This window comes from Epargyreus clarus, unplaced genomic scaffold (assembly GCF_041222505.1).
Source record: "Epargyreus clarus isolate Ecla_fem2 unplaced genomic scaffold, WU_Ecla_fem_2.2 ptg000018l, whole genome shotgun sequence".
In the NCBI taxonomy this organism is placed as follows: domain Eukaryota; kingdom Metazoa; phylum Arthropoda; class Insecta; order Lepidoptera; family Hesperiidae; genus Epargyreus; species Epargyreus clarus.
The window spans coordinates 3,882,041-3,907,699 of record NW_027332226.1 but is presented as its reverse complement, the minus strand read 5'-3'; the positions used below and the strand labels follow the sequence as shown (position 1 = coordinate 3,907,699).

At 34.3% G+C, this 25,659-nt stretch overlaps 2 protein-coding genes across 2 annotated transcripts in view; one reads left to right on the top strand and one right to left on the bottom strand.

The window, feature by feature from the left end:
* LOC140749555 (zwei Ig domain protein zig-8) overlaps window positions 1–25,659 on the top strand; it is a 286,333-nt gene that overhangs the window by 62,501 nt on the left and 198,173 nt on the right. The window lies entirely within an intron of this gene.
* Window positions 1–25,659, bottom strand: part of LOC140749691 (zwei Ig domain protein zig-8) — a 48,464-nt gene that overhangs the window by 2,426 nt on the left and 20,379 nt on the right. Inside the window, exons 2-6 of the mRNA XM_073082813.1 lie at window positions 20,769–20,864; window positions 12,298–12,506; window positions 7,285–7,495; window positions 5,440–5,567; window positions 783–951 (exon numbers count right to left, since the gene is read on the bottom strand). Of these exons, the coding sequence (XP_072938914.1) occupies window positions 783–951; window positions 5,440–5,567; window positions 7,285–7,495; window positions 12,298–12,506; window positions 20,769–20,829 (778 nt within the window). The 5' untranslated portion in view covers window positions 20,830–20,864. The remainder of the gene's footprint in view (window positions 1–782; window positions 952–5,439; window positions 5,568–7,284; window positions 7,496–12,297; window positions 12,507–20,768; window positions 20,865–25,659) is intronic.

The window sequence follows — 25,659 nt, the reverse complement described above, 5'->3', positions numbered from 1 at the left end:
CAGTGTACACTTTCTACTACTATGTACGGACTTCTTGATGACTCCCTCGTCTTCTTTTCGATTTGCGTGGCGGTTTGAAACGCACCCGCGTCTAGCGTGCGAGCAGCTTGTACCAGTAGCCCACTGCTACGGTGTATCCCCCTTTCCGACACTTATTTGTCTATTTAATAAAACACTAGTAATCAGCCTTCTTTTATAAAAATTAAGCTTACCAGTAAGAACATGTACCCTCGCAGTGGCGGTTTGCGCGTTGTTCGGAACGCACTGGTATGCGCCAGCAACTGATGTGCGAGCAGCTTGTACCAGTAGCCTACTGCTACTGTGTATCCCCTTCTCAGAGACTACTTAGTCTATTAACCAATACGTGTATTCAATGTAGATTAATTAAAATAAGCTTGATACTAAGAATATGTGCCCTCGCAGTGGCGATTTGCGCGATGTCCGAAACACACTGGTACGCACCCGCGTCTGATGTGCGAGCAGCCTGTACCAGTAGCCTACTGCTACTGTGTATCCCATTCTCAAAATAACTAATACAAGTAACCAGTACATATTTATTAAAATAAGCTTACCAGTAAGAACATGTACCCTCGCAGTGGCTGATTGATCGTTGTTCGGAACGCACTGGTACGCATCCGCATCTAACATACGAGAAGCTTGTAACAGTAGCCTACTGCTACGGTGTATCCCTTTTTCCGACACTTATTGGTCTATTTAATAACATCAATAATCAGTGTACATTTATTAAAATAACCAATATAAATTTGTTAAAATAATCTTACCAGTAAGAACATGTACCCTCGCAGTGGCGGATTGCGCGTTGTCCGGAACGCACTGGTACGCACCCGCGTCTGATGTGCGAGCAGCTTGTACCAGTAGCCTACTGCTACTGTGTATCCCCTTCTCAGTGACGAGTGATATGCCACCGCGGGTTGAGTCGAAGTTTATTGTCTGTGGATGGTAAATGGATAAGTATTTCGTGCTTATTTATAAAATTATATTGATCCAATTTTAAGGTTTGGTTGATCCGGTTATGAGGCTAGTTTAAATCGGATGAAATAATTTAAAAAATATTTTGTAAAATCTTATAATTCATATCATTGCCCTTGGGCCTATTATTAATAACTGCTGTAATACGTCAAGTTGAGACAATTAAATGTTTGTTCATATATTTATGGACAAAACGGAAAATTATATGAATGTAATATTTATACTAAGAAACAACATTCAGTATAATAGAAATATCCCAAAAAAATCGTATACATTCATCATAATAATATTAGGGCATTACCGTTTTACCTTTCTTTTGCAACAATACACTAAGTATGACAAGCGACCTATTTTCAACTAGACGGGGCTTATACCTAAATATGACGGAATAAAAGAGAATTTAAAGACTGACCTCTAGGTCAGCACTTTCATGTAAATACTGTTAAAGTTTTAGTAAATACGCGAAAGTACTGCTGGACACATTCCAAAAAGCTTTTTAGATTGATAGTGCGAGCTCTGTTTTCCGAATTTAAAAGGATTTTAAAATATACTATTGTGTTTGTACTAATTTCATTAAAAGTTTTTGTTTATAGTATAAACAACTAACTATCTATTAGATATTCAAAATACCGAAGTCTGAAATGAAGGCTCCTAAGTATATTTATTTTACATTTTAGTGCTAAATAAACACTGAATAATGTAAATATTAGCTAGAATTTCAAGATATTGTTTGCGTTTGCTTCATGTTTTACAAAAAAACTAAGAAAGATCTTAGGTATATCTAATAGGACGACACTGTATACAAATTATCATAGTCTATCACTTCATTCAGTAAATTATTGTAACGATAAGTCACAAACTCAACATTTGTGATTGTTAAAGCGCGTTCAAAGCGCAGTTCAGAAGATTTTGTAACAACTAGCTTCATTATATTTTTATCCATTTTTAATGTGTATCTTCTTTTGTATTACAATGGCTTAGATGAATTCACTTATTTATTCTACGGAAATGTATAATTTGCTAGACCGTTAAATTCAGTTAAACAAAGTCGGTAGAATTAAACGTTACTTCCTCGAGATAATCTACGAAGCTAATTCCGCGCAAATTTTGGATGCAAGCCGGAAATATGGAATAAATGAGGGAAACAGCAATGGGAAGGGAGTGCTTAGTTGGGCTCAAATTATATGATAATAAAAGCAAATAAGCCTTGTTGGGTCAAACATTAAAGAAAATTATTTGACACCGGGTGCTAATTTCAAGAAACAACATTAAACGAAGTGTAAGCTTATGTTTGTTGTAAAGATGGAACGTGACTTTTACATTTTAGAATCTATTGGATCTGTTGTATAAAGGCTCTTACTATGAGAGTACGTTATCTATGTATTAAAGGTGGATTAGTGGTAGCATTATTAGAACTGTATAACTTATTAGAACGGCAGAACATTTATTTAAGAAATCTTAGTCATTATATAAGTATTCACGTAAGTTTTGAATAGTTTAAAAGTAGCAAACAAGCATGCAGTCCATTGTTCGTGTCCGTGGCCTCTGCTAGCCATACATCTGTTATCGAACCCAAATAAGATAGCAGTCCTATCTGAGGTACCCACAGATGATTTGGTACTCTTGAGGACTAACTTGGAACGCCTCGGATAAATATCTCTCCCTTGGAAAAAGGTTTTTCAGTGGTGCCTCCGGAGTCGAACCAAAAGGGATCTACCACTTTTAAAGGTGGTCTTTTTCCTAAGTATAATTTCTTATACATTTGTATTGTAATTTTTAATATACTTTAAGCAGAATATTAAATTATCAAGGAAAAAGATAAGCCAAATTTAGTACAGTATAAAAGTTGAAAGCTTAAATGAAAAGGGTTACGTTCAGAAGATCGTAATTTTTATGAATCGATGTTATTGAAATTCGGTATAAAATTCTCATTTTATTAGAGTAATGAAAACCGAATAGCGTATAAAGTTAATACAGATCTGACCTTTAGCGACTTAACTTTTAGCATCATGCCTCTTAGAATTATATTCCAGCGAAATTATTTAATTCATTCAGCCTCAATGTTGCTTTGTTATTATCATTGCCTTTTTTGGGACAAAAGCTGCAATAACTTAGGTACTCAAAATTATGGCGTAGGTTTTATGACAATGTTTAAGCTTTGCGCTGATAAAATGTTTTATGAAGTTTTTATAGGTTTCAATTTATAATGAAACGGTTGAAATCTTTGCTTGTAGTGGTAGGCGTATAATATTTGGTATTTATTTTTCATTGGTGTAGTGGAGAATTGAAATTAGGTAACTTCACATATTCCTTTGTTCAAATGCAACTTCATGTGAGTCTAAAGGTTCTCCAATTTCTTTTCTCTTCCTTTTTCAATACTTACATCTTTATATCGGCATTTTTCAAATTTATTTTGGTTGCTCCTTCTAGTATTTCGGTGCCAGTAAACATGATTCTTCGTTATTGTAAAATTCTGGTGTTTACAGATGCTCATTTCATGGATGCATCCGTTTCATCCCAGAGGTCTGTTAATGTAACGTAATATAACTAAATCAGTAATAGTATCTAAACACTTCCTGATTAATATCACCTTTTCAGCCCGACCAGCGTGGAGGCGGTCACCCTACCGGGCAGAGCGTCCCGGGTTCGATCCTCGTCCAGACCGATATCTAAATGATGAATTTAGATTTCTGTTTTGGGTCTGGGTATTTGCGTATTTGTCTCTGTGTGTGTCCGTAGCACCCACAATACAGGGAATCGTAGTGTGGGGCTGTGAGTGTACAAATAATTTAAGCGTAGAATTCTTCTATTCTATTGGCGATTACAATAAAAAGAAAAAGTACAATTTAGCAAAAGTAAAATAAACCAGAATATACTCATGTATGATTAACCACGACTTCGTGACAGAAAAGAGAATCACATTACACACTAACTTGGTTAGTTTAACATGTTGTACATAATAACAAAGTGGAACGGACAAACTTTTGGGAACTGTCAAGCACTATCAGTGTATTCGAGTTTTGTATAAGCCAGGCATTGTATGGGATGTCTCATATACGTTTGTAAATAAATGTATTTATTATTACCGATTAACATTATATATGTTTTATACGCACTAATAACTTTCTATTATTTTGTAACTTGAGTTCTTAACTTCTTACTCATAACATCTTTGTTATACGGCCAATCAGTAAGATATTTCAAGGAGTTACCAATGAATTAATATTAAATTCGATTACAATCAACGAAATAAAAAATATGAAGTACAAAAGTTCGCTTGATTTATTATTATTGTTATTCAAATCAATCATGTTATTCAAATAAGTAACAATAAAGCGCTTTTAATTGAGATTTATCGCTGACGTAAGAAGGTTTAATAATTATTGTTTTTAATAAACAATCAATCTATACCATAGATCGAATTTTGGCAATGTCTTCATTCTAGACGCATATGTTACCCTGCATTAATTACATCAACTATAATTATGGTTCATCCATTTAAGAACTGACAAAAGAAATTAAACAGTACATTAAATATACATTTTGTTGTCCAAATCTTAAATCTAAATTGGTGATGTCTATATGATAGTAAACAAGCCTGTCTAATCAAGAAGGAACTTAAAAATCACGAATGATTAATGGTAATGCAAGCAAATACTGACCGAGAAGCTCAAAACACAGTAACTGTACAAATATTACATCTCTGATTCCAATTTTACACATACGTATACTCGTATAAGCCCGTTGGCTCACCTATGAATGTAAAATGTTTGAATTTACAGAAATGGAATATCTAACGGGTTCCCGCAGGCTATTGGAAATGGAAGCTTCAAATTTACAGAATAATTGTGACACTGGGGATTGCAATAGTAATCGTCTTAATAGTGGTCAATCCATTCAAATGTAGTTAATCCATTTGGTAATGGAAATTCTTAGAGATTTCACTTGTGGGTATTTCTTTACTGTACTTTCATGAAATGATTTGCTTTTTGATCCGTGCCGGAGGGTAATGTTTTCGAGCGTATTTATCTCTCATTCTTTTAAATACCTTAATATAGTCCAGACGGCTTGACGGATTTTAATATAAATAAGGTGTCGTTGAATTTATCTAAATCATGTGAGGGACATAAACATACATTTCTAAGTATTCGGCGATTTAGTTTAAAAAAGTTTTTATCACATAATTGATAAAATAATTGTAAAATTCAATTGTATCTACCAACTTATTGTATCTTTCTTCCAACCATCATTGAACAAGGCACTTTCGCACTAAGCCATTTTTGCGTACGTAAGACCAAATCCGAACAAATACTCTAACAAAATATCACCAAACAAAGGATGTGACTACAGTTATGTGAAATTAATATCGACTCGACTAAACCTTTTTGCTGAAGCTAAAAATCCTTCCAAACACGTTTCTACATTTTAAAAAGTTTCTAATATGTGTACCTTTCCTCTATGAGTCCAGTTTATGGTGTTGGGTGGTTCTGGCGTGTGCCTCACGATGCACGTCAGATTTATCGTGGATCCCGCGTAGATGAACAAATCTGGACCTCCCATTATTTCCGTCTCTGGTTCTGTGAACAAATAGGGAATTTAAAATATGAAACTCAAAAAAGACATTGTTAACACTATGGATAAATGTTATAAAGGTTTTAAACTTACTTCGTATTTCTTATTGTGCTTAACAATAAATTGCTTTAGTTAAGTCACATAAGTAGTGTCCTTATTATTAAAAATATGTATGTGGATAATTGAGCGCAGCGTTGAATGTATAATTGAGCGTAGTTTATTTGAGAAAATCCAGTAAATATGGTGGTGGGTTATTGATACATGAAATATAACAAAATAATCACCAAGCAACATATCATATTTGTAGAACATGGTTGTTTAAACTAATTTTAACAACTGGAGGTAGTGATCAAACAAAACAAAACATCTATATATATGCATACTTTAACATTCACTTACAATTTAATTTAACTTCATAATAGGAAGTCGATTCTCACAGTCAACAGGCGTTTTCGGTTCAAACAAGTGAGAGTAAATATTCGTAGCAAGATTAACTCTTTGACATCGACTCGGGATCGAAACAGATTGGAACGTGGGTTATATATAGACGATGGTGGGAACAAACAAAATTCTATTTATCCTAGAGGATAATTCTCTTAGAAGTCAACTTTAGGGATTCTTCAAATAATTATGTTAGGAACTTTTCGAATTGAAATATTACATTACAGCTACGAATAACTTCTCAAAATTTTCTAGCTTATCTAGTAGTGTATGATCCATAAAAGCCATACTTCAACTTCGGATTAAACTCTTAACTACGATTTTAAGGCAGACCATGTAGCCAATGAAATGAAATGAAATATATTTATTTTGTATAGGCCTAGGGCGGCACTTACAAATTGTCAGTTACAATATTTTTTTTTACTACTACCGGATCGGAACGCGACCACTACTGTAGCATTACCATGAGTTGGTATAGAAACGCCACTATAAAAATGGTAAATAGAAAACTATTGTCATTTTGCTAGTGAATAATGTTATTCACTAATAGTAATAGTAGTTATGTAACTACTATCGTTACGGTATTTCTTGACAACGTCTGTCAAATTAATGACTCATGGGACCGAATTTGTATGGCAATAGATCATAATGACATTCGCTAGCGATTTGATTTCGATAGGTTTTTTACGTATCGAGTTACGTCACTACGGATTTTAGTTCTACGAGTAACCACCAGAGGCGCTGTACAATTTTTCATACATTTATTTTACGCAGTCGCTAGCGAGTAATACTTTTGTAAACTCATGGTAGTCCTACTGAGAAGATCCGGTAAGAAACTCAGTGGGCTTGTCTTTTTTAATTTTAAAAATAATTATTCTCTTTTTCCCTTTTTTTAAATGCCATTATTTTTACATATAAATAATAAAGCATTAGCTTCAGTATCTTGCTTTACATTTATCTAAAAAACGAAGTTTGATGAATTTTTGATGATAAAATTGAATGATTAGCGTGGTGAATAGAGGTGATATTGTAGACTAACGAATATGATTTGTAGTAATAGGAAAGCATATCTTGGTGTTTTGGCTAAATGAGAACTCAGCGAAAACATCTGGGTAGTAGGCGTACTCACTCATACCATTGGTCTCAGTTCTAAGCTTGTAACATGTTAAGAAAACTTTGACAGCGTAACACAGAATCGTGTGGCGCCATCTCTTGATGAGTTACGGAAAGTCACCACACTATAAACACGCTATAAACGAAAAATATGTAATCTTTCCTCACCTACGATGTTGAGGTATACAGCGTGTCCAATAGGCGGCGTGGTGGAGATCTGGCACTCGTACTGGCCGGAGTCGCGGCGCTGCGGGCTGCGGATGCGCAGCGCCCACTCCTCGGAGCGCGGCTTGTGCTGCGCCTCGAAGCGCTGGTCCGACGTGTACGTGTACCGGCCCACCGTCAGCAGGTGGATGTCGCGGTGTCGCACCCATGATACCTGATGTATAATTAGTTTTTATGATAACGCACATAAAAGATTTCGCTTTATCTAAATGAATACCTAAACCGTGACATTTTCCTAGTCAGTGATTTATTCCAAAAGATGTGTTAAATGCCGAACCTACACAACATAATTTAAATTATTAAATTATTAGGATTTGGATGGATTCAGAATTTTTGGATTCAAATATTTTTTAAACTTGCATATACATATGAATAAGAACACAAAATTGCGAAGTAGTTTTATTATATAGAAAAATGGACAACTTGCAATCGACAAATAGTATGGAATATGAAATCAATTTCATAGACACTAAAATTCTAGTGTTTGGATATTGACCGGTCGTCAGCGAACCAGATGCACGGACATATGTGATGGACTCTTCCATTTTTGATGATTTGGATTCAGATTGCTTTGGTATTCCGTCTGGTACCACGGGAAGCATTAGCTATGTATTGGATCTCGTGTCTGTGTGAATAACAGAGTAGACGCAAGCAACTGGTGAAGAACGCGTGAGGATTGCCTTGTGAAACGCCAAGAAGATATTCGAATGTGGGTACGTTATTCTTTATTTAGGAAAAGAAATACTCGTACATGGAAATTTTGTTAACTGCGCTCTCTTGAGAACCTTGATATTAAGAACGAATGGCGCTTATGAACGAATGGTTATCGGCGGAAATTCTAAGGAAAGTCGTGGAAAATATGATAAAACGGCCGCAAATTTGTGTCAACGCTGATGGAAGACACTTAACAGATATCATATTTTCTAATTAGCAAAAAAAAGTTAACGACCTGGTAAAGATTTCTAACTCAGAATAGCTTTTTTTATTCAGTACGAAAGTTATTCATAAACAAAATTGGATGATTAATTTTGAGGCACCTCATACATGATTGTAATTTCGCAAGACCCTATTGTGAATGACACGTTTTATATCACCATACATAATTTTAATTATATAATCTCCATCTCCCTTCTCAGTGAAAGCAAGTAAAACTCTTTTCCCCTTCCTGGATTAGAACAAATTGAATTAAAATCTATTGAATCTTGCAAAAAAAATGTTTCTGACCTAATGACCGGAGATACTGGAATTAGAATCTATTGAATCTTGCAAACAATAAATAAATATATGTTTCTGACCTAATTAAGTGTGGTAAGGGAGACATACTTTTCCAAGGCGTTCCAGTTTTGTTGTCAGATTACGAATGTCCATGGGCGGCAGTAGCCACTTACCATCAGGTGGACTGCATGCTCGTCTGCTACTCCTATATTATATAAAAAAAACCATCCTGTCCCTATAACTTCAAAAATAATTGAATGAAAGATCTCAATGTTAAGTGCTTACTTAATACTTAAATGATTTCTTTATTCAAATTAAGTGCATGCATGAAATAGATATAGTTGAAATTTAGAAAATTACTAGCTGACCCGGCAAACATTGTGTTTCCATATAAATAAAAAACATGTTAAGGGTGAACAACCCTTATCACTTATGGGTATGAAAAATAAATAGTAGCCGATTCTCAGACCTAGTGGTTGGAAGTGTAGTGGAATATGCATATAAAATTTGGTGAAAATCGATAAAGCCGTTTCGGAGGAGTACGGTAACTAAAATTGTGACACGAGAATTTCATATATAACACTAGTAAATATATATTTACGTTGGTCGGTGTGTATTCAGGATCCGGACAGAATTGGAATCGACCGGTCGCGATACTCCACAAATTTGCTTCACAATTCAGTGCCATCGCATGTTTGATGTACGTTATCAAAGAGCAAATCGCTTCCGCCAACAAACTTTATACTATTGAGTTTTATATTACTTTAAAACACAGTCTTAAAGTCTAATACTATTACAGATACTGTAAGGTAAAGTTTGTGTTTCTATTATTCCTTTGTGTCTTGTATTTTTTGCTAATTTGTAAACGACAGTACCTTCCATCCATCAGCATATTTGGCAAACCTTCGCAATTCGGGACCAAAATAGGTTTCCGGGATTTATATAACTTAATCTTTAAAAATCACGTAATGTTTTTTAAGTTCCCGATAAATTGACGTCACTTGTATCCCGTCTGGTTATTGTGTGGCTAATGTTTATATTTTCCAATAAAAGAACAAATCCCCAAGCTTTTAAGACAAGTGTTTGTTAGACTTCGCTATCTGAAACCCGATACTAGATAAGGCATGTCTAGACAAAGAAAACGATCTAGGACATTAACAGCTTTCTGTTAACGATATAAGTTTAGCTAACATGTCGTTTGTCGTCCACTGTATTCATAGCTACTTCCTGTGCATCTCTATCTTCGTGGTAAAATCCGTCAATACGCGCTCAGGAGTAACTAGATACATTCTGTGCACTATCATATATATGTCTGTCTTTATTTAAAATATATAAACATTGGGTAATGAAATAAACTTCGCATTGCTGTACAAAAATTTTGTTTGGATTTGTAAAATGTTCGAAGTTACTTTTTGAGGCATCCCATCTTATTCTAGGTCAGTAGACTTAACACATTCTGGCAGTATCTCCAGCAAGAGGTCTAACGTCTGGAATGTAATGGCAGGGGATCTGCATAAAAAGTAACCCAGTTTTGGTTGACTTCAGATGAACGAGTACATGGTAATGAACAAAAAAAATTAGTCGGACTGCATGCAATCTTCTAATACATAAAATACCAGCTAGAGAATAAACGTTGAACAAACAAATAACTTTGAAACTGGATTTTGTAATTCGGAATCGCGGTTTCTGATCCCGTTAACTTTTAACGCGTGAAACCAGAGATTGAACAAGTGTCGTTATTGTTGGATGGGAGCACGGGAGGTACGAGTTTATTTAACGTTAACCGTTTCCGGGTAATCGAAAGTTGAATTTTCGAATTTGTACCCGTGTGTGACTACCATCGTTGTGTCGGTTTTTTTGATAATATACAACTTTAGGACAAAGTGTCTATTGGTGGCTTGCAAAGTGGTTCATTTGTTTGTTTTGGGTTTGTTTGATGTGTAACCACACTTCACACTGTGACTATATTTCACCTTGATTGGTTATTAATTCAATGTTGTGTTTTGATTTACATATGCTTAATATGTATTCTCATTTGAGTACAAATACGAAGTATTCCATCTTACTTCTCAAACGTAGCTAGGAACCTGTGATTAATGTAAGAAACTACAGATACTACCAATTGGATTGCATAATGAACCAAAGAACTTTATTTGTAACTTATGTAGTCTCGAAACTAAATTCTTCGGTCACAAATATTGCTAATAAAATACTGCAGTTGTTTCACAACGGCATTTCAGACATGTCTCAGTGTTATCTTCAAAATGGCTTCAATATCTGAGCTGCAACTGCTGGCACGAAAACAGCCATTAGACGGAATTATTTCGTGTTCCAGCACGCGTAGGTAATTCTAGATTCATGTCCTTCTTATCTGGATATGAAAACCTTATTGCGACGAAATCTACGAAGCAGAACGGCTGCCAAAACACATGCAAGTGCCAAGAAATGTCCGATTTATATTGTCGGCGACAATCCTGGCATCGGTAATGTAAATTAATATGCGCATGCATTAAACAGGTAAGCGAAATCGCGAAATTATTTCGGAATTCGTATTGTTTGTCATGAATAAGTATTTCGAACCGGTACTTCTGGTATTTATCAAATAAATGACATTCTATATGACGTCCGCCCGTACTCCCGTATCGTTTTGCAAATACTGAATGTCGTTCACAGGTCAGAAGTTCTTTGAACAAATATGGAATTGGATTCGATTAAAAATAATGTACACCGATAAATTTCAAATCAGAAATTTTATAATTCTTATGGTTATAACTTTATTATTATTTTATTCATTTCACGGCATCTCTTTAAAATGGGGTACTAATATAGTTAAAGCTACAATAGGTACGTAGAATAAGTGGTAATAGGGAGATTACAACTCATGTCCCAAATTCCAATTTCTTATCTCAGAGGACATCTACGAAAAAGGATTATTGAAGTTCGACGCGCGGCCGATACCAATCCACTATTTATTTTTTCTGTTTTCTTCAGATTTGCTTCATAATTTCAATACTTTAAAAAAATAACGTTATGATAATTATTACTGATGTGGTTTAAGCAGATGGTATCAAAAATCTGTTCTGCAAATTGTTTTTAATGATTTCATTGTTATAAATATTACGGTCAACGCGTCACTATTCCATTGTGGTCACATGAAGTCAATCAGTTAAATTGTGGTATAATTTGCTGCCACACAAAATTGTTTGCATTAAATAAAATGATTTTATTGTATGACTTGCAATATGCATTATATTACATTGTTCTATTTCGGTCCACTGACTTTAGTGGAAAATTTTCATTAATTTTTATGGAATTTTCCAATTTTTGTCAGGCTCATTTTTCAGCTGCATGAAAATTTAAAAACTATAACCATGTATTCCGTAGCAGGCTATTATCGTAAATCTGCTACCGATCTAAATGTATTGCCTACTACTATGGAACATAATATACATGTTTTATAGTATCGGCAAAAATTACAAAATACAAGCGGGTTGAATCATAACGAAATACTTATATAAAGTTTTTGCAAGGTAATATTTGGACCATTCTATATGTTATGAGTGCAAAAAGATAAATAAAATATGTAGATCTAGATCTCGACAATAGCATCGACTACGGAATCTAACTCTACCTAGGAACCAGTCAGGTAACCTCAAAAGTACACAAATATTTCATGTCGCTTAGCAGGATAACAATAAACACACGCACGCTAAAATTTTATATTATTAAATGTTAACTTACTGTTCGATTCTGCAAATTCTTTACTTTGCACAACAATGTGACGGGATGTCCAACTAGGCCAGTCACGTTATCTGGCGTGCTTGGGTCGAAGTACGGCGAGCCTGGTGTGTGTGGCCAGTCTTCTAAGAACTCCGTTCGAAATCTTCTGGAAGATTCTGACACTGTACTTTGATCCCGTGGCCGGTTGTTACCGCTGTCTTGACGGCACACTGAAATAAAATAATGTATTAAAACGTATTTTCTTGATAATTCTAAAGTCTAATATTTAATTAAAATTAAAATTTATTTACAATTATAGTTACTATATATATGAAATTTTATGTAATAAAATAAACTATAAACTAAAAAAGGACTTATTTACAAAATATACAAAAAAACTATAAATAAAATAAGCCATCTAAAATTCTAAAAGATCGAAGACTTATCAAGTCACAAGATGAAACCCTGAGGATTAAGTCGAGGACATGTAATTGAATTATCTGTGTATATGCTGAATTGTAACTATACTGAAGATACTGTAAACATCCTCCCTTTGGGACTGCAAAGATATAATTACAATTTAAATCCCTTGGGTAAGTAAGTCCACTCCTGTGCTAATTGATGTTAACATTAGTTAGATCACCTTATACCAAATAGATCGCATGCTCATTTAATATGGCAGCTATATTTATAAAGTAGAATCAGCTAGACGCTGCCCTACCACAAATAATTGATCTTGACGATAGCACCATCTATCTGCCCAAAAGTATTGTTGTACCTATCAGATTTACCTTCATCTTTTTTCCTACCTTTCAGTTCTTTTTAGGGTTCCGTACCCAAAGGGTAAAGGGTAAAAACGGAACCCTATTACTAAGCCCCCGCTGTCTGCCCGTCTGTCCTTCTGTTACAAGCATCTCTTAAACCGAATATACTCGAAAATTAAGCGAAATTTGTAAATGGGTTTTGATTGATTGATTGGCGTGGCCGAATACAATGACGTCAATAATGGAATACAATGGTATACATATATATTAAGAGAAAATCGTTTAAATACAATTCTCAAATATACAATAATGGAGCCTAAACTAAGATGCTAGACAGCCTAAGCCGTTTCATTCAGCGTTACGTGATTATCTTGTTGTCTGTCGGATCAAGGTTTGCGTGTCCGTGGCGCTTTTACAACGATCATCCAGCTCGCAAGCTTTGTCTATCGATTGGATTATTGCCTACTCGATACTTAGTTCACTTGCTCATTACTCAGCTGCTTTATGTTAGTTTTAACCGTTGACCGTCCAATTTTGCATTCGGTTTTCCAGATGTCGTGGTAAAGAAAAAAGTGGTGGTGTAACACAGTTATCAGTAGCATCTCCTTCGCATAATATTGAATTGATATTCGTGTTAAAGTTGAGTTTAACACGAAGATTTTCGAAATTACTAGGGAATGCACATTAGCGAAACAATCACTCGAAATACCCAAATGCATAATGTTAAATAAACTTCTGTTATCAACGTCTTGAAAAGGTTATTAAATCGATTTATAATACAACAAGAAGAAAAAACGCTCAAAATATTTGTACGTGAAACATAATTAAAATGACTTTATATAGGCTGTCCCACTCCCTTAAACGACACCCTCGTATTTAAACGTTTAATTTCTTCAAGCCATTTGGATTGTCAGTCATTCTATAGAATGAGACATACATGCATAAAATATACATACATACGTGCATATACCCATACATACCTAAGCCCGACAAAAATAAGCCTCCGCAGTCGGGTAAAAATTAAAATAACAAACTTCTAGACTACCTTTCGCGGAAAACAGCGACGTAATTGTTCCAGGAACAAAAAATGAAGTGTATTTTATTGCGAAGCCGGGTATGGCCCGAAGGTTTGAAATACAATGTCACATAAAGAATCACCAAGTCTTTGTTAATTAAACAAAGACTTAATTTTAATAAGTCTGGAATGGGAACACCCGTGGAATTATTTTCTGGAAATTTTTGTACTGCGAGCAATTGCGAGATGTAAGGACAATGTGCGGAAGAATTGGGTCAGGTCAGGTCAGTACACGAAAGGTACATGACGTGAAATGATGCTCAATAAGATTAGAAAATACCTTGCGTTTGATGACTCAAAGACGAAAAGGAAATAGACTTATCTATCATTAGTTAAGATCCCATCCATTAAGACAATTCATTATGTTCCACTGCTATGCGCAATTTATCTTTCATACCGAGGAGACGACGAAATATTCGCATAAAATTAACGGGACGTGAAGTAATGTTAGTGAAAATAAATGACATCATATTAAAATACATCATTTGTGTTTCTTATTCACGGCGCATGTTAAATTAAATAATATCGAGAGTTTTACAGTTATATTATGTTAAAATAAAGCAAATCTGTCTATCAGGAGTCCAGGAGTCCAATCCAAGATTTCAGATGTTTGGATGTCAAATGTTTGTAATCAAATTTAATTACCATGGCACATCAAATGATTCCCACACAGCAATATATGATGATGATAACAAATTAAGGTTTATGTTTTGGGTCTGGGTATAAAGATAGGGGTGCCAAAAACATTATGTTTTTAACATGCGTTAAGCATTATGTATTCACCATTTTCCTATAAACTGTCAACCCCGTAACATAATAATATAGGTATATCAATCTAAAATATAGACGTAGCTTATCTACATGCTACATTTATATCGAGCAAATGTGATTAATCATCGAGCAACAATATTTTACCTACTGTCGTTACGTAACCTTCGATCGTCCATTCGATTTGATTGATTCACTCCCTACAAATAATATTTGGGCTCCATTTTGAGAGCGATTTGTCTGTGATTGCGGGTAATGTGATAGATATTTGTCAGTTCGATGGTTTTGATTGAGGACCGATAGTAACATCGATCTATGAATAGACAATGACGGAATACGTTTATTTTAATGATATGCTTCTGTTGATTATAAAATAATAGAATTGTTAGATTTTCGTTCCTTGTTAGCGTATTGCGAATGTTCGTTTTATTATTACGAAATATTTTTTGGATATATATTACTTTTCGTGACTGGCTAACGCTCACTATTAATAATCAAACTTTCCAATATTTTGCCAAGTAATTATCAAGTTTTGACTATGCTAGAAAATATATTTCAATCCTTGGTGGAAATTATGAAAATGAAATTTGTATGGATTGAGTATTAATAATGGTCATATAAGGGAAAATTTATCGAAGTAATTAGTCTTCTTTCTTGTCATAATATAAGTCTGCCCAACTATGGACAATCTAGGATCTATAATAATAACAGATACGAAAGAAAAAGCGCATTTTTCTGTATTAATCGAATCAGACTCCAAATTGCTGTATATTTTAGCGCGTGGCAACAGAATATTTGCATTACCAGTGTTGATGCAGAGCAAAACAAACACAGAGCGTAAATAAATTGTGTTCGGTTGAAACGCATCGTATATCTGAATTAAATTTTAAGCTCGGTTACCACAGACACCACGTTATACGAGAAGCGAACAAAGATGTTATTGGTACAAGAAATTTTTGGAAACCCAGTTGCTAGAACACAGCACTGATTTACTGATGAGACACAACACCTTAACAGCACCGTCGTGTTGATAAGTGGCTGCCGCCTGCCGCCCATGGACATCTGTGATCAACCCCAAATAGGATTAGATATTCCTACCCACAGATGCGCCGCTACCCCAGAGGACTAAGCTGGAACGCCTCGAAAAAGTATGTCTCCCTTACCATACCCTTCAAAGCGGAACACAGCAGCGCCTAACACTGCTGGTCAGCTAATACTAACACCTTCCAAAATCGGAACCGGACCTTCATAAATCTTCGGATATTCAGAAGTTTTCAACCCTATTCTCTACTTGAACCTTTCTACTATAATACTAGTCTGTAGTGGCTTTTAGTTCTGTAAATTGAATTTGACAGTTGTTTCAACGGCTCATAATGTCGAAGTTGACGAATGTGACTTAGTGGAAACTTCGCTGATGGATGTACAGTTTAGACATCTTGACCTTAGATTAGAGAGGGGAAAGAATGACAGCGCCCTTGATGGAGAAAAAAAAAACCCACTAATCCTTACTAATATTATAAATCCGATAGTAACTCTGTCTGTCTGTCTGTCTGTCTGGTTGTCTTTTCTTCACGCCTAAACCACTCAACCGATTCTAATGAAATTTAGTACAAAGATAGTCTGAGACCCGAGAAAGGACATAGGATAGTTTTTATCCCAGAAATCCCACGGGAACTAGGGATGGCGATCTAAGCTAGATTAATCGGAGAATCGATCTTTTGGACTAAAAAAAACGATTATTATAATGGATATTAGTAAGGATTCAATCGTAAACTATGCATTTGATCAAGTGATGATCTTTAACAATTTTCGACAGATGGCGCCACTGTCATTCCAATGAAGGTACAAATGTTCTGTTTTATGTATGTCATATTATTTCTTCAAAATGCGGGCGAAGCCGCGGGCACCACTAGTGGTTAATATTCGTTGTAATCAGACTAAAATATATTATTTTTTCTAAATGTGTTGTTGCTGTAGACCCTAGCCTTAACAGCTTCACAGGGTTTTGGTGGCGTCTTAAAGGTTAACCGGGATAAAAAGGAGTATAGGCTAAAAGGGGGGGGATTTTGTATGAATACAGGGATAAGGAATGAGAAAAGCATTAAATCACATTCACAGCCGACCAAGAATCATACGTACTCGTATATTCATCGCAAACCCAAAAGTCACCTTTATTAAATCTCATTCTAATAATTCTGCTGTCAAAATTTTCCATGTTTCTCTGCATTACTGAAACAAATCCCTAAGTTTCAGTTCAGTAACCACAGCGAACAAACAACTTGAAAACGAAATTAACTTCTGAAACTCGCTTTTGCAAACGAAATCGTAAATCACCGGAATATTCAAAACTCCGTAACAAAACAAGCTATAACTTCATTAATTTTGGGTCGCGTCCGTCAGATTAATGACGGCTGCGAAAATTAAAAGTTAATTGCTCTATTGGCCTTACGATTCGTTTAAAGCTCATTATTCACACGTGTTTTGTTTTCCTTATACTCATTTTGTGAAAATCGTTATTTTTTAATTTAATTTGCTTGTAATGTTTGAAAATCGGATGAAAATTCAAAAATGTGTAGTGTTTTAAAATATAACCAAAATAACAATATATAAAAACAATTTAACTTTCATCAAGGTTGATCGTTATTAATATATGAATTAAGTAAAACAATGGAACTTTATTATAGAAAATTTCGCCTCGACCTTCAAAATCATTTGTAACTTCAAGCGAAGTCATGTATCAAATTAATGATGGCCGATCTGATTATAAATTAATTGCTCAATCGCCCACAGATCTCGTAAGAAATGGTGTGGAAAATGAAATAGCCTCTACTAGCGTAAAAGGTGTCACACCCATAGCGAGTGTTACACAAAATTTTGCCTTGGAATACGTTGAATTCTAAGAATTCATTGAATAACCAAAAATGATAATTCAGATATAGCAGGATAGTAATAATATTAATTTTCGTATAAAATTGAATCAAGAATTTTTGAGAATTAAATATAAATAAAATTAACAAAATAAGGATAGTATATTACAGCATTGATTGATCCTAAATGTATTCTTAAATGTGAGGTTAAATATATAGATTTTTTTTTCGATTAAAATCGTTCGAACTTATTTTTAGTTCGACTTGGTTAGTCAAAGACTACAGAAAAGTTATTTTTTACATTAAAGAATATTAAGAAATAACTGATGATTTAATATACATCGCTTATATTTCGCTACTAGTGCACATCCGATGATGGAGCTAGTCCATAAATCTCGTCACAAGCTTGATTAAGTGTTACATTTTAAATTACGATCCTTCAGAGACGCGACAAGGTTTTACGATTGTGTCATGAGAACGAAATATGGGGACGATTTCGTGATTTATGATACCATTTTTTTATATATTAAAAATGTGTCATGATTAAATATTATAATTACATACGGGCATTAAATTATAAGCAGCTGTGATAGCATAGTGGTTGACACTCAGTCTTCTCGTCCTTGGGTCGCGGATTCAAACCCTGAGATTTGAGCATATCTGAATATGCTTTGTTTTTTAACGTACTTGCTTTAATTTAAGACATCATAAAGAACGTGGCTTCTTTAAAAATGATCTTCAATTCGCACTTGGACAGCGTGGAAGACTATATAACTGTTGTCACTCTGAGAGGAGACCTATGGCCAGCAGTGGGACAGTAAGATATTGACGGCAATAAAATTATAAATTTAAAGCTTATATAGTAGAGATTATTAGAACATAACGTAATCCAAATAGGCAATGTTAAATATTTTAATGAACGAATCCTGAACGAGTCGCTAAAAATAATCTTATCATGTTACAAAACAAATAACAAGTTCGGTTCTACGATTTCTCAATAAGAATGTTTAATTATGATAAACTTTGAGAAAACGAAAGTTTCCTTTTTCGTTGTCAAAAGAAATAATACGTCAAAGTTAATAATATTATTATAGGCAGATTTATATTTCACGGTAGGTTAGGCTTGGGCGTAATTCTAGAAAAATATTATATCGTAAGACATGAGGAAAAACCGCATATCTGTAATTTGTTCATGTAAGCCACAAACCAAACGGAAGGGACGGCAGGCGCGGACAACGCTCCATTCCTCTATTTTCACACGAAACATACAGAGGCAATATGGTAAAGGCACGCCGTTTCTCGTCTTACATGAAATGAGTGTCTTATATTTATACAGTCATTCTAGCAAGTTATGAAAGGCATTTTTTGCCGGCTGGAAAGACAAAGTTTTTTGCTGTAATGAATTCTCACTCCCGTAATGACAAAGTTGGATGACAGTATGTATTGTTCTGGGTGTTATTCTGAAACTTGTTTGGAAAAAAAATATTTTTACTCAAGCAAAGACTGGGAACTATAACCTATTTCTCTATTTTCATATGCAACATACAGTGGTAATATGGCAAGGGCGCGCTGTTTCTCATCTTGCATGAAATTAGTGTTTTGAGAACGGACATGCCTGTCGTCGCTTCTGTGTTATCTGACTTATATTATTCCCATTAGCAGTCGTTCTCGTAAGTTATGAAAGGCATTTTTTGCCGGCTGGAAAGACAAACTTTTTTGCTGTAATGAATTCTCACTCCCGTAATGACAAAGTTGAATAACAGTATGTATTGTTTTGGGTATTATTTTGAGTCTTGTTTGGAAAAAAATATTATTTACTTGAGCAAAGATTGGGAAGTATACATTTAAAATTCATGATTTCACTATTTATCTCATTTCAATACTTATGACAAAGAAGGTTTACCGGGACAATTAGTATAGATATTATTACCATTACTAGATTATAACTCCTTAGACATCTAACTTTAAATTACCTGCAATCAGTATTAAGTTAAGAGAACGTAATATGATTCTAAGGTAGAATTTAGTAAATAAATAACAATTAATTTAAAGATGCTCTCATACAACCCTATTAAAATGAGCACGCAAGCTGACGCTAAGCACAAAGTTTTGAGACAAAAGCTACTTAATAAGTCAAACAAGTAATCAGATACTTTCATAAGACTATGGAAAGTAATGTCATTATATTTTCTCGTACACTCGTGAAAAGTTAAATCATGAAGTTATTTTGTCAATTATTTGTTATCATCGTTAATACAAAGCTTGGAAATTAACGATATCACATTTTTATAATACTACTTTAAAATAATAAGTCACTCATTTGATTACTACATTTCAAACACAGATGTAGTGGGGATGTCAAGTGGGGATGATATCATGGCGGCGCTCGAGTTAACAGAGAGCGGCATTCTGGTCGGAGACTTCAGCAAGAACAGTTTAATAACGGGCATATAGTTATAATACATCTAATCGCTAGTGTCTACTTACTTACGTGTTAGTGTAATATCGTTACCCCGTACCGTATATGTAAGTATATTTATACATGACTACCTTCAAGAAGACTTTGATCACATATTATTTGTCATTTATCTAGAAAGGTTTATCTAAGGTAAAAAGCTAAAAAAATATCTAAGGTTATGTCCTACTTCTTTAAACAATTGGAGTTAGCTAATTATATGATTTTCGAATGAGGTAGTCACTAATCTATACTTTTTATAACTTTAATGATAAACCAGTAGTTATGATAGGAAGTGGTTACTATCACCCATTTGCAATCTATATCTTACAGGTAGTAAGACCTATGGTGAGTAACACAAACAAAATCTGATAAAAAAATATTGTAAGCATTATATCAAGGAGAAAAATACAGGCAGTGTTTTGATTGCAACATTCTTACCCTTTCGTTTCGCAAAAATCCGTAACAACCTCCCTTCAAACAACCCCGAGCTATAAAGCGGAAAGGGCTCAAAGTCGCGTGTACCATACGCCGAGAACACGGTAAAAGTGGGAATAACTCACCAATAATGCACGAGAGAAAATGGACCGTAAAGAGGCAGGCGGCGGCAGTAGTACGCGCCATCACTCTTCAACCCCGAGGGCGGGGGTTCATCGCGCCTGAAACAAAGGCCGAGTTAATAACTTCTCAAAGAAAACTCCGCTATTCGAACTGGGAATAAAACTAACACTATGTACCTACGTATTGTTGGCGATTTCATGAGTGTTTTGACTCTGTATTGTATCAAGAAACACGTAAATTAAAAAGTATTTTTTAATATGAAGTAGTAAAGTGCATGCAGTCCTTCTGATGGTATGTGGTCAATGTTACATTAGAATTCCCATTGTCGTAATTTTCATAAAAATATTAAGATCCAAAAAAAATGCCAGATTTAGCCAGAGATTGACCCTAGACCTTTCTGGAAGTCAGTCTCATGGTATTCCTTTTAAAACCGAAAAAACATGGTTTAATAACTAAATTAGCAAATTTTGTTTAAATAAAAATTACTGAAATAAAATCTACTATATCAGTTTAAAGATATCTAGCAGGGGCATTTTTTCGCGAAGTAAGTGTAAAAAATAAGACAGAAATGTTTCCAATATTTCTTAGGCAAGACCATCGATACCCAATCTAAAGTTCTGGCAGAAGTGACGAGAAAATCATGTCGTAATATTCATCCTACTTACAAAATGTAGGTTACAAATGTTACAATAGAGACAGATTTTTATCGATGACTTTTCGTATTTTCTAGTCTAGAACAATTTTTTCATACTTTTATAAAGCAATAGTAGTTTGGTGGTATATTTTTTGAATTTAACTAAATTCTATCTACTGTAGCGATAAGGGCACACTAAATTTCATAATTGTTCTAGGAAAGGAAAGGTTTATTAATATTTCATCGTACAAAAAGTATTATATATATGCAATGTATTTCTCCTCACTATAATCGTAAGCTAAGTAAGTTGAATACAACGAATTGTTTTATTAAGTAGTTTGTTGTTGTATTAAGTGGGAAGTATTTGTTGTTATGATACATGCTTAACATCGATGTCATGATCGATCATACATACATATATCATGCAATTTCAGTACACGCTTATGTGTTATACATCGACCCATAGACAATAGCCCATAAATAAGCGAATAATGTCATCAATTTCCGCTTACCGTGTTTAGTGTTACTTCGAACGGTGCCTACGTAACCGTAGAACAAAAGTGACTCACCTGATAAATGGTGTTCGATATTTTTTGTAGAACAGAAGGCTGTGGCGATAAGAATATTAGGTCTCTGCAGGTGCTTTCACCTTTACTTTATTTTCCTCAAAATAAATGTACCATAGAATTTGTTATCAATGCCAGCTTTAGGCCGCTAAATAATTAAATTATTTTTATAATGATGTCATATCGAAACGATTTTAATTTAAGTAGAGTTATGGTTCATTCTATGTGGTACTACATGTATGTTTAAGCATTTAAATGATTCTGAGAGGTCTAGATGGCCAATTTGCAGTCAGAATAAAAAATATGATTATTAATTTTCCGATTTGTTAATTACAATAACAATATAGTTTAAAATCTTCTCTGTATAGCACTTTCGTACATTTTCTCATCTATTATGGCGCGGTTTTTAAAAAAGTCATCACACATAAAAAACTTTTATAAAATTTGATAGCGGGTGTCGCAAGGAACTGAGGCAAATGTATGCTACATGTGACTTATCTCCAAGAACACCATAATGATTACCATAAAGTCACGCCTACAGCTCGTTAGCACTGAGTTATATAACCATTAAGCGCTGGTAGTTACATCAGTATGCTGTCACAAGCCAATTCTATCTGTATGGATAAATATTTGAATAGTTTGTTTGTAAGTAGCCTAATCACCGAAATTGACGCAATAAAAAGTAAGCTTTTTTCCATTCCAATAACCCTTGATTTGGAAGTATGAATAACGTATAAGTGTAAATCTAGCTGTGCTCTAGTTTTAAGTTTGGTAAGACACGTATAGTATAGTAAGGTGGTACAGTTAGTACATTTCGCCAGGGAAGATACAAACATCATATAAGGTTCATTTTATTTTATTAAATAAATATGGTGAAAGCTCTTATTTTCGTCTTAATAAACATATAATACTAGCTTAAAACATAAAGAAGAACTCAGGTTTTTTAAGTTAGAGACGTAATAATTTTGAAGGTGGTAGAATCCTTTGTGGTGCGACTCCGGTAGCACCATCACCACACCTATTTCTGCCTTATAACAGCAGCGTAAAGCGCTGTCGCCGACCTCAGTTAGGAATATCTAATCCTATCTGGTGTTGGTTATAGATGTCCATGGGCGGCATTAGCCACTTGCCATCTGGTAGATTGCATGCTCGTCTGTTACTCGTATATTATAAAAAAGGTATTTTGATCATCTAAAAATATTCACAAATAATATAAATAAAAATGTAAATTTTATGTTTTATGCAAAGTAAGTCACAAATAAGAAACAAACAAAAGCAACCAGGTATTATATACCTGAGCCTTTATTACCCAAGTCGCATTAAACGAACGGAGTTTCCCAAGTTCCAGAGACAGTTGAATCCCAACTAGCTTTATCCGAACTAACAACAAGGACTCGTTGAAAGCTATCTTGAAGTTTCAGATTTTATTCAGACAAAATTCAAATATGCTGTGGACCGGAAATACTTAGCCCATCAGTTCAGAATTGGAGTTCGACACAGCGATTCCGACCTAGTTTGGGTACGCTAGGGAGAAAATAAGATGCCTGCTGCATGCAATCGAGATTAATAGTTCAGGAAAATATGGTAATATATCATACTGTAGCCGAGTATTTAATGTATCTTAATATTTCAATAAGGAATGCTGTATAAGTTAGGAATCAATCCTTACTAATATTATAAATCCGATAGTAACTCTGTCTGTCTGTCTGTCTGTCTGGTTGTCTCTTCTTCACGCCTAAACCACTGAACCGATTTTAATGAAATTTTGTGCAAAGATAGTCTGAGACCCGAGAAAAGACATAGGATAGTTTTTATCCCGGAAATCCCACGGGAACTAGGGATGGAGATCTAAGATCGATTAATCGAAGAATCGATTTTTTGGTCCAAAAGATACTAATATATTAGCAAGGATTGAATCGTAAACTATGCATTTGGTCAAGTGATGATCTTTAGCAAAGTTGTTGTCCATGAGCCCACGAAGCTTCCAGTTTAGTTGGTACGACCAATTTTCGCCAGATGGTGCTACTGTCGTTCCAATAAAGGTACGAATTTCCAGTTTTATGTAAGTTAGTATGTCATATTATTTTCTTTTAAACGCGGGCGAAGCCGCGGGCAAAAAATGTTGTATAAAATAATTTACATAATAAACGAGTACTTAAGTACCTTAGGTAAGATTGATAATAATATGATGTTCTATAACTTTTTCGAAAGAGGAATTAATAAATGAAGAATAAATAATGAATCCAGTTATATAAGAACAGTATGATATAGTTATGAAACCAGTTCAAACGTAGGTATTACACTTGTAGCAATGATTTTTTTTATACTAAGTATTTTTATGTGTGGTATAGTCTGCGTAAAACTCCTAGTCCTCCTCTGAATAAAGAAATGAATCGCGTCGCCATAGCAAATTGTATGACTACACCTGCTCGCAACAACTTCAGAGCGGACTAGCAGTTTGTCGTGGACTATAAGCGTGGTTCTGTTATTGTAGTGCTATCAACTTATAATAACAACTTATAATTGCCTTATAATAAGGGTGGAGTTCCAATAATGTTATTTTATACAGAGGTACCTTCCCTTCCTTTATACATGCTCATATTATGTATACATTATTATCACCGCCTAATTCCCAAATGACCTAAAACGACCATCATTAAATTTTTTATAAATATTATTTTGTAAAAACACAAAGGATTAATTGGTACGCCGGTTCGGAGAATATAAAGCTTATGAAATCAAGGTTGAACTTTGAAGCAATTTGTCCGCGATGAGTTATTCTCAGTATTTTTTTAAAAAATCTCTATCAAAGTGGAATATTTATCCTTGTATTTTTTACCTGCGTAATGTTTTAGTACAAATAAGAACATTTATTATTTTAAGCCAAAAATATGTGATAGATTTCGAAAACCTTTTATAATGTAATAACTCAAGTACTTTTTGATTTAGTTATCTTTTGATAACATCTAATACCTATGCCTACAAAAAATAACTGATTGAGCAGCTCATGTAACAATATAAAGGGTTTCTTACGCATAATTCTTAAAATAACATCAGAAACCTTATAATAGATACTAATACTATTCAGAAAAAGTAAAAGGATTATAAATTTTCAAGATTATAAGACAAATCATCCTTTGATAAATCGCGGGACCTAAGATTTAGGGTAAGTCCTACACGTAGGCTTCACAATGCTAAAATATGATGGTCACTAAACCCCACATCTATCTCAGACTCCATTTACTATCTGAGACACGCAAATACAGTAACACGTTACGTTTTGTTATAGATGTATACAAATATTTTGATAAAGTTGTTAAAGTTGATTCAGATGCATTCCAAATAAATAGTGGAAGGGTATCACTAGAATTTCAATCTCATTCAATAACATAGCACACAGCAAAGAAGATTTTTTATCAGGTGGACTATAATTTCTTTTATAACAAATAACTGCCATTCAGTCCAATTAATGGTAAGTGGCTACTATAACTCATAGATGTCTGTAATCAACCCCATCTAAGTCATATTAGGGATCGGCCATAGATGCATTGGCATCGCTGAAGAAAAAGTTGGAACGCCTAGAATAAGAATGTCTCTCATGCCCTTCAACTCAGAACACAGTAGCGCTTGAAATTGCTGTTATAAGGTGGGAATAGACATCACAGTGTTGCTATCGAAGTGAATCACAAAACG